Below are 15,370 nucleotides of genomic sequence, written 5' to 3' on the forward strand. Positions count from 1 at the left end.
GTGCACCGATATACATCTGTACTGTTGTATACCTCTGTAAAGCATTCTGTTATGCATCTGTACTGTTGTATACCTCTGTAAAGTGCTCTGTTATGTATCTGTACTGTTGTATACCTCTGTAAAGTGCTCTGTAATGTATCTCTACTGTTGTATACCTCTGTATAGTGCTCTGTTATGTATCTGTACTGTTGTATACCTCTGTAGAGCGCTCCGTTATGCATCTGTACTGTTGTATATCTCTGTAAAGTGCTCTGTTATGTATCTGTACTGTTGTATACCTCTGTAGAGCGCTCCGTTATGCATCTGAACTGTTGTATACCTCTGTAAAGTGCTCTGTAATGTATCTCTACTGTCGTATACCTCTGTATAGTGCTCTGTTATGTATCTGTACTGTTGTATACCTCTGTAGAGCGCTCCGTTATGCATCTGTACTATTGTATATCTCTGTAAAGTGCTCTGTTATGTATCTGCACTGTTGTATACCTCTGTAGAGCGCTCTGTTATGTATCTGTACTGTTGTATACCTCTGTAAAGTTCTCTGTAATGTATCTCTACTGTTGTATACCTCTGTATAGTGCTCTGTTATGTATCTGTTCTGTTGTATACCTCTGTAGAGCACTCCGTTATGCATATGTACTGTTGTATATCTCTGTAAAGTGCTCTGTTATGTATCTGTACTGTTGTATACCTCTGTAGAGCGCTCCGTTATGTATCTGTACTGCTGTATACCTCTGTAAAGTGCTCTGTTATGTATCTGTACTGTTGTATACCTCTGTAAAGGGCTCCATTATGTATCTGTACTGTTGTATACCTCTGTAAAGTGCTCTGTTATGTATCTTCCTAAATATCTTCCTTCTCGTGCACTTCACTCATCCGCCTCCAACTCCCTCAGGGTCAGCCGCTTCTCTAAGCAACGAGTTGGTGGGAGATCTCTCTCTGCTGCAGGGGCCTCCCCCTGGAACAGCCTTCCTGCCTCCCTAAAACTTGAGGAGAACCATCTCCGGTTCTGGAAGCTCCTCAAAACCCTCCTCTTTGCTTCTGCTTTCTCTCCCTCTCTCCCCTGCTAAATCACTGAAATTGTACTAAATCAGCAACTGGGCCACTCACTAATCTCGGTCCTTGGCCCAGCCACTCTCCCCTGCACTGCCTTCCCGGCAACCCCTGCACTGCGGGACTGTCTCTGTATCCCTACAGCCCCTCTTCCCAGCACTTGTCTGCACTTATCTTGCACTTGCCACTAGCTGGCCCTTATTATTTATCTTGTCCGTTACCAACCGTGTACTGCACTTTCCCCTCTCTCTTTCCCCCCTGCACTTTTTCCCGTCCCCTTAACCTTGCACTTGCGCGATCTGAATGACACCTGGCCTAGTAGGATCGTTGTCTGTCTCCCTTGTCCCTCCCTCCCTGCCTCGTCGCACCTTGAAACACTTGTGTATAGGCGCGTTACAAATGCCATATCATATCATATCATCTGTATTGTTGTGTACCTCTGTAATGTGCTCCGTTATGCATCTGTACTGTTGTATATCTCTGTAAAGGGCTCCGTTGTTTCTCGAAGCTAGGCTCACGCTCAATAAACACCATAACACTATTAATACAAAAATAAAATATATTTGTGCTGAATTCGCTTCATCCAATTTCTTCATATAAACAACTCTAGCTGGCAACGGTGCCCACAGTGACACTTACTTGAGTCTGGACTCCATAGCTGCCCAGACGGTCCCAACTTCCTTCTCTATGATTGCCAACAGGTGGCCAGATGAGCCAGCATACATTCCCAGTACCCGCCAAACAACGACTATTTCACGTAAGTCCGCTCTTTGTGTTTTGTACTGGTAGTTATTTCTCTGTTACTTTTCATTAAACATATTCCACTGTTCAAATATTATAATGGCGTGCACAGCATCATTCCTTTCCATGCATTATCAAAGTATTCTTTGATTGTATTTTCTTTTATGTAGAGGGAATAGCATCCCTTTACCGGATTCTGAAATAACCTTTAAATTATCCCTGAGTACTTCAGGTCACTCATTTTTCTCTATGCACTATTTTGGTCTAAGATGAACGCGAAGACATGCAGAAGCCTAAGACCTGTTTGAATTCAGCTCAATGTAGATACATGGATTGTGTTTACACCCCCTGCTAAAAAAAAGAGTTACCCACCAAAGTGAAATAGGTTGGCCGAGCAGCCTTGAAATGGAGGACCTCAGAGGGCAAGCAGTTTCCCCAGTGCACACTCCACAATCTGTTCTGAAGCATCGCAGTAGCACAGCTTCATGCAGCGTTTTACACCTCATGATAAGTATGGTTCACTTCTATTGGAGGTGTTGTGATCCTCAAGTGTGTTATTGAGCAGAACTTCATTTAAAAAAATGCAACAGGCATGAGGCCCAGCAGCATTGAAAGGAAGATCAAGTTGAGTCCAATTCACTAAATGTTTACAGTGAGGTAGTGTGGGTGTCAGGCGAGATCTGCTGTGAGAGGATATTGAAAATATTTTTGAAAAGGCACAGTCCCGTAATGAGGGGGGGTCTGGGCATAAGATGAATGTATGCGCTGTTTGGCCTTCTCGGTGCAGCCGCATGGCCAGGCAGACACATTCCTGATTCGTCGATGGAATCTATGTAAAGATCTGTAATGTTATCATTCCTGATGCAGAACTCGCACTGTTTTAGGTCCTTTCTTCTATTCCTACCAGTTCCACAGGCACATTCACCATTTGCTGCCTTCTTGTCAAGTTCAACATTTCACCAACCCCTTCTTCCGCCCTGGCGCCAATATAGGAGGGGCATTGTGAGCTAGGGACTTTTCTGCATCACTGACTCTAGGTTCATCGTCTAAATTTGCAGTACGTCGGCTGCCTTTCATATAACTCGAATTCAATTTGCCGTCTCTCTCTCTTCACTAAATAAGGCTAGCATCTTTCCTCATTTCTTTGCTATACTTATAAAACTCTTCCTCCTTATTGTGTAGAGCAGCAGCTATGTTAACATCTGTGAGACAGGCGTGCTATCAAGAGAGACACAGACTCAAAGATATACGTTTTCAAAACCTTTCTTTCTAAAAGTTCCTGGTTTGGGGTAGCGTCTAATTGGCCCTAACTCTAAAGGGATGGTTCCCGTAACTGATGTTTCTAAGGGCCGTCGAAGTCTAGAAGTCCACAATAAAAATCTGTCTGTGTCTAAACCGATGCTTGCCCTCACTCTTTGAGAAAAATGTTTTAGGAAGTCTTTGAAAAGCAAAAGTGGTAGTTCAGCAAAAATACAAAACCAGGACTGTTTTCAGGTGGTCTTCTCACCAAATGTTGATTGATTAGCTTCAAAAGAATGAGTTCAATCAAAAGGGACTGTTTATAGGACCCTCTCCATAGTTCAAACAATGTCAATGTCTTTAATGCCTTGGGGTTCCCTTACCGAAGCTTCAGTTCCTTCAGTAACACAAAATAATCAAGATTCCACTTTTATAGGCCTCGTACGGTTCCCTTCCCCAAGCTCAGGCCTCTTTCAAGTTCAAACACAAGTTCAGCTGGCAGGCCTCTCATAGTACCCTTCCCCCAAGCTCAGGCCCCGCTTGAGCTAAAAAGAAAACATGAATTCAGTTTGTCAGGATGTACGTTCTTCTTTATAAACAGTTCTCTCAAAGTGGTAGCATCAGAGGCTTTAAAAAATGCCAGGTTATTTGCACCTCCTAAGCGTGACCACTCCGAGCTTTAACTCCTCTCTTTAGTTTCCTGCTCTTAACTTTCTTCTTCAGGGGCTACTAGAGGCAACCTATATATTTGTTTTGTGGATTTCACCAAAGCCTTTGATACTGTATCACGTCCTCGGCTTTGGTCCATATTGGGCAACTGTGGAATTGATCCCGCTCTGTTGTATTTTTTGATTTCTCTTTATTCTGATATGTTAGTATTGGTGCGAGTGAATCTGGCAGGCGAACTAACAGACAATATAACCATGAATATTGGGCTCAAACAAGGATGTGCTCATGCCCCATTGCTTTCTTATTTATATGTTTGTCATATGGACTCGACCATTGAATCTACACATAATTTCCCTCCCCTCATCAACCGAGTCCCGGTTCCTTGGTTGGGGTATGCAGATGATACTATTTTACTTGACAGAACCCCAATTGGATTACATCGGTCATTGGATTCATTAGCAATACATTCTGAAGCCAACTCTCTTAAAATCAATAGTTCTAAAACCAAAATTATGGTATTTGCCAAGAGTTTTTAAAAAAAGAAGAAATTTGTTTAGACCACTAATGACTCTGCCCTTCAGATTGTTGATAGCTATATCTACTTCAGTGACCTGATCACTAATAAACCGACTCAGAATTTTTATGTTGATATTGTGAAGACAAAAATATGGAAAAAATAGTTGGTTCTAAGACGCTTTATCAACAACAGGGGCGGATATAATATATATATTTTTTAGGGATATCATTGAGGGGCTAGTCATTTACTGTACTAGTATTTTACCGGGAATCATTTATGGTCTGGCAGTTCTCCATGAGCCCATGCCAAGGTGGGTAGAAACATTTGAGGGTAAAATTCTGCGCTCTATTCTCTTGAGTACCCGCATTGGTCCCGGTGGAGGCATTACGTTGTGAGCTTGGTGTTCTGTCTTTTCTGAGATATTTATGTCCCCCCTAGTGTGAACAACATTTTTAGTTACCTCGCAAGATGTTATCGACAGACTGCTACTAATCCATTTTTAACCCAATTAAGAGCAACAGCTATTAATCACTTCTACAAGACTGATGTAGATGCTCGATTAATTCATTTTAATGCCTAATGTATGTAATGTTTTAAAGTAGAACGTTAGTGATTTAATATCGAACATTTCCTATATAAACAACATGGTAATCTATGAAACCTACAGCACTCAGAGCTTTCGCCGCAACCACCTACCAAATTATTTAACTGTATTGTGCTTGTATAATATCTGTAGATTTATTACATCGTTGCTTTTCAACATTCTTCCGTCCAGGGAACACACTGGGTGATGGATCAAATTGGCACGGGACGATAGGATATGCCGTCTTTGTGAAATGGAGCTTGAAACTGCCTGACATTAACTTACCTCATGTCCCCTTCTTATGGACTGTTATATCAGAGTATACAGTGGGCTTGTTTCTGATATCAGATCTATTGAAGGTGAACAATTTTGGAGTATGAAGTATGGAGCCGAAACTATTATTTCCTCTGCAGCGGCATATTATGTGTGGAAACAAGCGTTCATGCCATTTCTTCTCCTACAATTATTTCTTAATGCTTAAAATATATTTGCTAATTTTATTGATTGGAGTCAGTAGCACGAGTCCAATTTATACTAGCATTTTCAATTTTTTTTTATTGTTGAATGATGTTTTAATTTTATTCTGTAACAGTTCTTTCAAAGGGGTAGCATAAGAGACTTTCGAAAACGTTAGATTATTTTCACCTCCTAAGCGTGACCACTCTGAGCTTCAACCCCTCTGTTTTATTTCCTGCTCTTAACCTTTTCCTTTGGGGGCTTTATGCACCCCTTCTTTTTCCCCTCTGTTTCTTCACCTTCTTTCTTGTGTCCACTGGCACCTTTTTTCCTTCCCCTGCACACTTGCACTTTCTTTACCTTCCCATACCCACTGGCACCTTCCTCCTTGCTTTCCTGTACACTTGCACTTTCTTTACTTTTCCGTGCCCACTGGCACCTTCCTCCTTGCTTTCCCGTACACTTGCACTTTCTTTACCTTCCCGTGCCCACTGGCACCTTCCTCCTTGCTTTCCCGTACACTTGCACTTTCTTTACTTTTCCGTGCCCACTGGCACCTTCCTCCTTGCTTTCCCGTACACTTGCACTTTCTTTACTTTCCCGTGCCCACTGGCACCTTCCTCCTTGCTTTCCCGTACACTTGCACTTTCTTTACTTTCCCGTGCCCACTGGCACCTTCCTCCTTGCTTTCCCGTACACTTGCACTTTCTTTACTTTCCCGTGCCCACTGGCACCTTCCTCCTTGCTTTCCCGTACACTTGCACTTTCTTTACTTTCCCGTGCCCACTGGCACCTTCCTCCTTGCTTTCCCGTACACTTGCACTTTCTTTACTTTCCCGTGCCCACTGGCACCTTCCTCCTTGCTTTCCCGTACACTTGCACTTTCTTTACTTTTCCGTGCCCACTGGCACCTTCCTCCTTGCTTTCCCGTACACTTGCACTTTGTTTACTTTTCCGTACCCACTGGCACCTTCCTCCTTGCTTTCCCGTACACTTGCACTTTCTTTACTTTTCCACTCTGCCGGGTCGCTTGCATCCTTCTCTCTCATTTCGGGTCACTCGCACCCCCTTTACTTTAATCTTATTCCTTCGTGTCCTTGCACACTATGCTTTCTGACTTTCTCTTACTTTCTCTCAACCTCGTCACTTTTCTTTCAATCTGTTTCTTTACTAGTTTCCTTTTCTTTCCTCTTTTCCGCTCCGTGCAGCTTTTATGACTATCCTTTCGCCTGCTCCACCTCAGTCAGTTGAATGCTCCAGAGTCTTTCTTTCTTACTTCATGAGTCTCGCGCGGGCAGCAGCACAGTGCAAAGCGCTCCCTCCTGGTTACGTGGGCCAGAGGTCAGGGTCTCATCACCTGCTTCTCAGACACCCTTGGGGCCAGCACAGGTCCCAAGGTAATGAGCCATGTTCCAACCACCAACAGCAGGCTGCAAGATGCTTCGCTCTGCTCTCTGGCGACACGGCTCCCTAGCCATGCTGCTGTCCCTGAGAAACACCGGGCCAGCGTCTCAGCACGCTGTTCTCCCCTGAACCATTGATTCTGCTGCTCTGTGTTACTTGGCTTCTCTGGTATAAACAACGTCCTCAGCTCACTCACTGAGCTGGGCAGAACTACACCTTTTATAGTTGGAAAAGCAGTCAAGTGGAGTCAGGTGTGAGTGATACTTAGTGAATACCTGACTCTATCAATGGGACAACTTAGGTTCTTTCTACAGCTGGTTTCCCTTACACTCCCCGTGTTATTCCTATGGGAAATCTTCACTGCTCCCAGTTGCCTCTTCCTCGTCCCAGTATTTGGAGGAACTGGGGAGGGGGAGATGTACTGGGATTGAATATGCCCCATGGAAGCTGTTGGAGAGGACTGTAAAGTGAAATAGAATTGGAGATGACATTGATGGTTACGTCTATTTACTATAATACTAGTGGGAGATCGACAGCGGAGATAGAACCATCCTCTAGCCTTGTTTTAATTTAACGGGATAACTTCCTCTTGTGGGAGAGTATTCCATCTCTCTGATGTTGTATTATACAGGCATGGGTCTTGATAGTATTCCCTGTGGTCTAGATGGGGAACAGATGAATGTATATTAATATCACGGTCCTGTCTCTGTTGTGCTTGATCTTTCTTCTGACACGATCTCATGTACTTAACTCTTTTCCTCCTATGACTTTCATCCTGAATAATGGGTTTTGAGGAAGGAAAGGCACTGTTAGGGTCAAGGGTTTCTAAAGGGTTTGTTCTCCCTAGTCGTCCAGGATATATTATCTTCCCTTTTCGTGAGGGAAGGTCAAGGGTAGGATGGGACTCGGGTGACAATATCCCATGAACAACGAGGGTGGGTAGAATGGATTGGGGCAAGGAACAGGGGGATACCATGTCTCGCTTTTGGACGCCCTTCCCGCAGTCCCCAAAGACCCCCTGCCCATGTGATCCTGCCTCACTGGTCCGCCCCCAGAGTTGGGATCCAAGAGCGATGGCCCTTCGCTGGCCACCTGAGCAATGGATCCCCTGGGCCTACTTGTGAGAACACCCTCATGTTTCTCACACATCCCATTGACTATTCAAGCACATTAAATGTGCTTTGAGCAGATTGGCTATATGTGTGTTAACCTGTCAAGCATTTTTGATACCTAAAGCCAACAATCATTTGTTTTATCGTCAATTAGAATCTCTTTAGAATATTAATGTCTTAATAAACACCACAGTATGTGACCTCATATACTGTATGGGAGTTTTAGGATCTCCCATACAGTCGTGTGATATGGGGATCCAGTGCTATGTGTACAAAAGACATTACTTTCATTATGGAAACACATGACACATTCATCATGCTTCAGAAGAGCTCTATTGAATTGCTAGCATTGCCATCATTCATAGGGTACATCAATTGTCATTAATTAACTCCTTGGCTGACACGTCCAGCTAATCAATGTGCGGACAGCTGAAAACTCGAATAAAATCATATGATATGATATGATATGATATAATTGGTTATTCGCTTAATACCCAGAGGTTTCTAAGCGCAGACCTGGAGATCGAACCTGTTGTGCTCCGTGTCGTCTTGCTTCCAAGGTGAGCACGTTGCCCCTGAGCTATCCTCCCGAGGCATCATAGGATGGATCATGGGTTGATTGTGAGAGAAGTAAAGAGGTAATGATGAATGCTACAATTCTATTAAGGAACAATGATGATATGATATATGTCATTTATAACGCTCCTGTACACATGTATTGCTAGGCGCAGCAAGACAAGGGAGGGTACGCAGGGAGGACAAGAGAACGATCTTACTAGGCCTTGTGTCATTCAGATCGTGCAAGTGCGGTAACACAAAGTGCAGGGGAAAGAGACGGGGAAGTGCAAGGCTGGAGGGTAAGGGGAAAGTGCAATCAGGACAGCATTGCTCTGAGTAAATACAGCCAGGACAGCGTGGCTCTGGGTAAGTGCAAGGAGGCAGGGGATGGTAGAGGTTACAGTAACAGCCACTAGTGTGTGACTGGTCCGGAGGCAGTGTGGGGAGGACCGGTCAAGAGGATCCAGGAACCCAGTAAGACTGTGAGGGTAACCAAGCAATCAGTTGGCTCAGCTGACAGGTAGGTCAGCAGGGGAGGGAGAGAAAGCAGAGGAGAAAAGGAAGGTGTTGAGCTGCTTCCGGAACTTCAGTGGTCAGGTTCAAGTTTGAGAGGGGCAGGTAGGACGTTCCAGAGGAGGCACCTGCAGAGGAAAGTGATCTCCCCCCTACACTCTGCCTGGAGGCACATCTGACCCTCAGAGAGTTGAAGGCAGCAGAGAGAAGGGCTTGAGGAGGAAGGTATTTAGGCAGAGAGTGTTGAATGTAGTGCAGGTCCCGTCCCCAGAAAGCCTTGTGGGCGATGCAGAGGGTCTTGTACTTGATCCTTGCAGCCACCGGGAGCCAGTGGACAGATTTCAGGGCTGGAGAGATATGGTCCCTGGGCTTGAGGCCAAGGATAAGTCTTGGGGTCCTGTTCTGGATTAGTTGAAGAAGGTGGAGAGTAGAGGCAGGCAGATTGAGAAAGAGGCTGTTACAGTGGTTCAGCCTAGAGAGAACCAGGGCTCTGGAGACAATGAGCTTCTGAGGGGAAAGTGGAAAAGGAAGAGTACCTCTGTGGTTGTGCAGCTGGTTGTGGGCCTTCTTGGAAAGGTCCGTGATGTGAAGAGAGAAGGAGAGAGTGGAGTCGAAGATAACACCAAGGTTTTTTGTCTCACAGGAAGGCGAAGGAAGAGGGTCCATGGAGGGCCGCCAGAGTGAGAGAAGGAAGGTGGGAGCAGGGGTCCCGATGAGAAGGATCTCTTTGTTACTGGCATTAAGGCAGAGATCGTTGAAGGTGCACAATGCTGAATCACAGATAGACAGTCTGGAATGTGCGAGAGTGGAGAGGCGGCTGTAGGGAGCCGGAAAAAGAGCTGCGTGTCATCCGCATAACACTGAATGTTACAGCAGAAGGTGGAGATTTGTTGGGCCAGAGGTTCCACATAAAGATTGAAGAGCCAGGGTGAGAGGTTAGAGTTGTGGGGAACACCACATGTGGAGAGAAAGGACCCAAATTAGAGCTGGGAGAGTCGTCCAGGAGGAAGGAAGTCAGCCACTCCAGGGCCTGATCTGCGATGCCCAGGTTCTCACAGAGTCGGTTAATCAGGATGGTGTGATTGACTGTGTTGAAAGCAGAGGAAAGGTCAAGGAGTATGAGAACAGAAGAGGTGCTGGTGTCGAGATTGGAGAGCAGATATTCACAGGTGTTCAGGAGAGCAGTTTCTGTTCCTCTGGCTGCTCTGAAGCCAGATTGGTGGTCATGGAGACAGTCAACAGTTTCAGTGTGGAGAGTTGAGCTAGTAGATGGACAGCTTTTCCAGAAGTCTGCACAGGAAAGGAGTGATAGAGATTGGGCAATACTTAGCTGGACCGGTAGGATCGGCAGAAGGCTTTTAAGGAGGGGGTGCACAAGGGAGTGCTTGAGGAGAGAGGGGAAAGCACCAGCGGCAAAAGAGTGATTGCAGAAATAGGCCAAGGCTGGCGCGAGGGTGTCAATATGGTCTTTGATGGTTCTGGAGGAGCAGGGATGCAACCTGTTTGGACTACACTTTCATATATCAGACTTGTCTAGAAACATTGTCAGGTGTTATCAGAGAGGAAGAGGAGAAAGGAAGAGGAAGGGGAAGAGTTCCGGAGGGGGGCCGAGAAAGGTAGAGGGAGAGGAAGAGGAGCGCGAGGACAGAAGAAAATGATGTTCAAATTAAAAAAGATGAGAAGACTTTCTTCTGGATACTATCTTTCAAATGGCTCTTAAAATTAGAATATTCTTTTGGGGTTCATACCCCAATGCCCTCACTGACCCTCCCTTTTTCTCCTGAACTTACATAGCAATTTCAGCGCGGTCTGAGCCATCTGCCATTCCACCACATCTTGTACTCTTTGAGCCACCCGTAATGCAGCCTTCAACCTTCTCTCGTCCCACCTTAAAGTTTCTCCATGCCTGATTGGGCCTGATCAGAAAGAGGACTGGGGATTATGCCCAAGGACCTTCTCCACTTTGTCCCTTTTTTTCAGTACTTGGCCAGTGAGCTGGAGCTTGTCCATGCCATCTATCAGGCCGCACCACTGCCTGCAACCTCCTCCAGGTTATCCAAAAAGTCTCCTGAGGCCCTAATTGGGCCTATTGCCAGACCAAGCAATCCTCAATTAAACATATCCTGAAAGAATTGTCCGTCCCTCACCTGGACAGCCTGGTGAAGGGCACAAAGAAATGGTCCTCCCTGTTATCCTACGTGTCAGGCTCACCCTCCTCTCCCATCATCACAACTTTTAGCAAGATCGGCCATGCTGCTAGATGACCCTAGCACCTCTCTAGATGACTCTTTCATGCCCTGGCTCTGTCCTCCTCGCTCGTGCCCTCAATGGTGGTTGGTATCCCCCCACAGCCCACAGGATGAGTCACCTGGCTGATTCTGGGTCTCCTCACCTCCCCTTGCTGGTCCTAGGTGCTCTCATTCATCCTCTGACCCTGAATGATCTGGGGTCCAACCCTGTGCCCCAAGGTGGTCTTGATCCTAACAAGCCCACCTCACCTGCTTGATCCTGGGTCCCCTACTTCCTCCCCTCCCTCCCTCCTCCACAGATTGGTTCTATGTACCACCATCCTGTCCCGGGCTCCCCCCCTGCTCCCCTGTTACTATGGTTGGTCCTTGGCCCCCTTATCCCATCACAGGTCCCCTTCTATTATTGGACTACTATTAAACACCAACAACAAATCTCCACTGGGTTGTGTTGTCCCGTTTACCGCCATGTCTCCCAGAAATTAGAAGTGCAGAAAAAGGGACCGGAGGGCTACAAGGGGTGCAAGACGACCCGCTAAGTGTAGGTGGGAGGCCTGTGAGGGCAATTGCAGGATAAAGCTGGGGAGGGGGCAGGAGAGTAAGTGCAGAGGTAGACTGGGCAGGGGAGGGCTGGCACCCTGTAGGACTCTGAAGGAACCAGGCCACCAGTCTCAGCAGAGGGGAAATTAGCAGGGGAGGAGGCGGGGGAACAAAGAAGAGAAGCTCCCGGAACTTAAGGATATCTGGCTCTAGTCTGTGAGGGACAGGGAGGCCATTCCAGAGGGAGGCACCTATGGAAGAGAGAGATCTACCTCAACTCTCTGCTTGGAAACACGTCTGATCTGCAGAGAGTTGGAGCTAGACGAGCAAAGTGGTCTGGCAGGGAGGTATAGGATGTAGCAGGGTCCCAGCTTGTGCAGAGCTTCTATCAGTGACAGGCTGTTGAGGTATAAGTGAAAAGGTGATGGGAACTGGTCTAAGAATTCAGAGCATAATGGTGACTGTGATCATTGCGAATTTTGAGGTTCGCGATTTTTGGGTGATGAAAAATTTGGTGGCAAAAAGATTTGTAGATTGTGCATATGCCTTGTGACCAAGTGTTGGGGCTTTCAATTTAAGTGAGTTTGAATAGGTGCTGAATGCCTTGAAAGAATGCAGCATAGACTTTGATGGCACAAAATCCTCTTTTCTTCCATAGAAGTCAATGCTCTACTTTGGGCTTGGTTGACGTAGTATTTGTTGGTGCTGAATTTGGATTTCCACATGGTGGACCATGGAAGCGAGAGCGATTTGTTGTTGGTGTAGGTTGTAGGAAACTCAAGCAAGGTTGACTGGACAGGTTTTAGCAGTACCCATTAGAGTATTTAGGGTGTAGGTCCTGGATTGTTGAGTTTGATGGAAGCACAATGTTAGCATAAGAAGGGTTGATGTTTTTATGGTCATGGACTGAAAGTTTTAGGAGCATTGCTTATTCCCAGGTCTGACTGGCTTGAAGGTACTTATACAGATCTGTGTTTTGGGAGAGGGGGATTTTCTGTGAAGAGGATGAGTGCTTCATCAAGTTATTTCAAGGAAAATGTGTCTTTGGAAATGACTAATATTTCTCTAAAGAGATCCAAATTAAGGTACTAGATTTTGATGCTAAATGGGTGCGTTGGAAAAACTATGGGGTTGCAGTTGGGGGATATACAGTGCTAAACCTTAATTTGTCCTTCATCTTGTTTAACACCATTACAAAATGTACAATGCTATTTTCAAAACATATTCTCTGTTTTACACTTTTCATTTATCTTGTGTATGAATATTTCAAATTGCATTTGCAAATAAATGTAGATGATGATTTTTTTCACATGCAAATCCTGAAATAGGCAGAGCCAGCATCTCTTGGATTTCACATATTATTGGAATTGAAGTATTATGTTTCTGATTTATTTACCAGCAAAGAAGATAACCCGCTGAAGATCAATGAAGCAGAAACATGGACTCATTCCAACCCTCCAGGTAACACCTAAATCAAGGGGCTGTGGGCATCTGGGGGAAAACAGATACTCACGAGCTGGTAGCGCATAACCATACGTTCATTATTGCATTTCAGATACAGCGATACCTGAAATTGTGTATCCACCAGAAGACGACGACGCAGAAGAGATTGATGAAACCATTGACCCAAAAGCCATGCAACTTGGAAGACATAACGAAAGGGAACTTGAACTACTTGTGAGTACTTACACAAATGCACTCTTGGGAATAGGTCAAAGGTGGAAGGTAGTAGCCAATTGCATCATCTAAATACTTTAACAGAATATTTGCACAGTACAACATATTTTCATGGTCAACAAGAAAAGATACATGTCTTGCCTGATATATAGGCTGCATCTAAAGTCAGAACTAGCCTGAAGTAAGACAATGTAGACAGAAGTAACCTGTATTAACCTACAGCAGGCGGTATCTGATGTCGAGGCGCATCTTGAGGAGCTGGTGCTGCTAAGTGAGCAACCACCTGCCACCTGGTACCTCCAGGTAGTGTGAAGGCAGCCAATTGCTCTGTCACAGCACAGCCAACTGAGGAGAAACCCACCAGGCCAATCCACAGAAGACCTTTGAGCATGGCATGACCAAAGCAAGTCAACTGCGTGATGGGATTTGGAGTAAGCATGCTCCCACACAGGTTTAGCAGGTCAAGTGGTACATTGACCAGACAACTCTACTGCTTTAAGTAGCTAAATGAAAGGGAACAGTAAGTGCAATAATTTGGTTAAATGATGTGAGTTCTATGATGCATAGTTTTCATGTATACTCTATAATCTTGTCAAAAGATATGTTTTTATTGTCCTAGTACAACCCCCCTATTCATGGTGGACTGCATCTTTGTTTTCTGGCAAATGCTATTATCATGTGAGTCTTTTGGAACAAGGCCTGGTTCACTAAGAATTCTATTATTGCTTTCATTAACACAGGTTCTCAAACTTAAAGTTTGGTAAATATGATATATTGCTGAAATCGTTTGACTACTTACAGAGACAAATAACAGCTCTAACTTTATCGTCATTTGCTGTTTCCCAGTTCAATTTCTTTTTAATCAATAATACTGCTAATACGTCTAAAACAGGGTTCTAGAGTACTCCCAGAACCTGTTATTTACATTGATAATGTATATATCCAGTGATTCATTGTCCACAATTGCCCCCTCTTACATCGGCCACCCAATACGTTTGCCATTTCTCTCCGGTGATACTGTCTTCTCCAACGTGCCAATCTAGCCCCACACTACTATAGCACTGCACCTGTGGCTGCCCAATCCGTGGAGCGGGCTGTTGCGGTCACAATTTCCTGTTGGGCAGGTGCTTATGGAGGAATCCTAGAGAGGTGAAACCAAATCCCCTTTGTAACACCAGCCATATTTGTATGCAACATGTCTCTTTGTCTCTGCATGTGGCGTGACTGTAACGGTGCACACTGTATTTTCAGGCAAACAGTGTCTTGCTTGGGCATGGGCATTTCAGTTGCATTCCTCTAGTTCTGTGAATTTCCATGAACCCTCTGCTCCTGTCCCACATGCATGGCACGTGTGTCCACCTGCTCGAGTCCAATTTCACTGCACAGTGCATTGTCCCCTCTTCTGGCATGTTGATGCAGAACCATGGGGAAACTTGCCTTGTTGCCATTTAGCCTCTCAGTGTGCTTGCTGGAAGATAGTTTGAACTGCGGTCTGTAATTTTGAACCAATGCAAAGGTGGTTCCTTGGTATTTGTGGATTGCACAGTGGACTGCTGTGAGGGGCAGTAATGTGAGGCAGACAACTGCTTGTAGGTTTCACAGCATTTGGCATTTTAATTCAAAGAAAAAGTGCAAATAAAAGCTAACTAACACTACTCTACCAGGGGATTACCTTGTCTAGGATCTAAGGGAAATTCTCCTAGCATACACAAAACTGGCCCTCATTCTAAACAAAAGACCAATCAAAACAAAGTTTAAACAACATAAATAAAAGATGACCAAATAACCAATTTCTAGGATGACTTCTACTTGTCCCGGGTAGATCCGCTCCCCCAGGAATGTCCAAAGTCAATTTCTCCCAAGCAAAAATAAAGTGCTAAATCAGTTTGTGAAACGTTCCTAAGAAACAAAAGTTCACGCAAACAAAAATCCACTGGTAACACGTCCTTCTTTGTTTGCTGAAAATGTTCCCTTTCCAAGTTCCACAAAGAACACAGCACCAATGGCAATCCTGGATAGTCTCCTTCCAGGAAAGAATGGATAGAAGTCAAAACAAAAGTACCAC

At 45.0% G+C, this 15,370-nt stretch overlaps 1 protein-coding gene across 1 annotated transcript in view; it reads left to right on the top strand.

The window, feature by feature from the left end:
• The window catches only part of PPP1R3A (protein phosphatase 1 regulatory subunit 3A), a 233,471-nt gene that overhangs the window by 148,443 nt on the left and 69,658 nt on the right, over positions 1 to 15,370 (top strand). Inside the window, exons 2-3 of the mRNA XM_069627900.1 lie at positions 13,028 to 13,089; positions 13,184 to 13,305. Coding sequence (XP_069484001.1) covers positions 13,028 to 13,089; positions 13,184 to 13,305 — 184 coding nt within the window. The remainder of the gene's footprint in view (positions 1 to 13,027; positions 13,090 to 13,183; positions 13,306 to 15,370) is intronic.

The sequence above is a fragment of the Ambystoma mexicanum genome, chromosome 12, assembly GCF_040938575.1.
Source record: "Ambystoma mexicanum isolate Mex_15411 chromosome 12, UKY_AmexF1_1, whole genome shotgun sequence".
In the NCBI taxonomy this organism is placed as follows: domain Eukaryota; kingdom Metazoa; phylum Chordata; class Amphibia; order Caudata; family Ambystomatidae; genus Ambystoma; species Ambystoma mexicanum.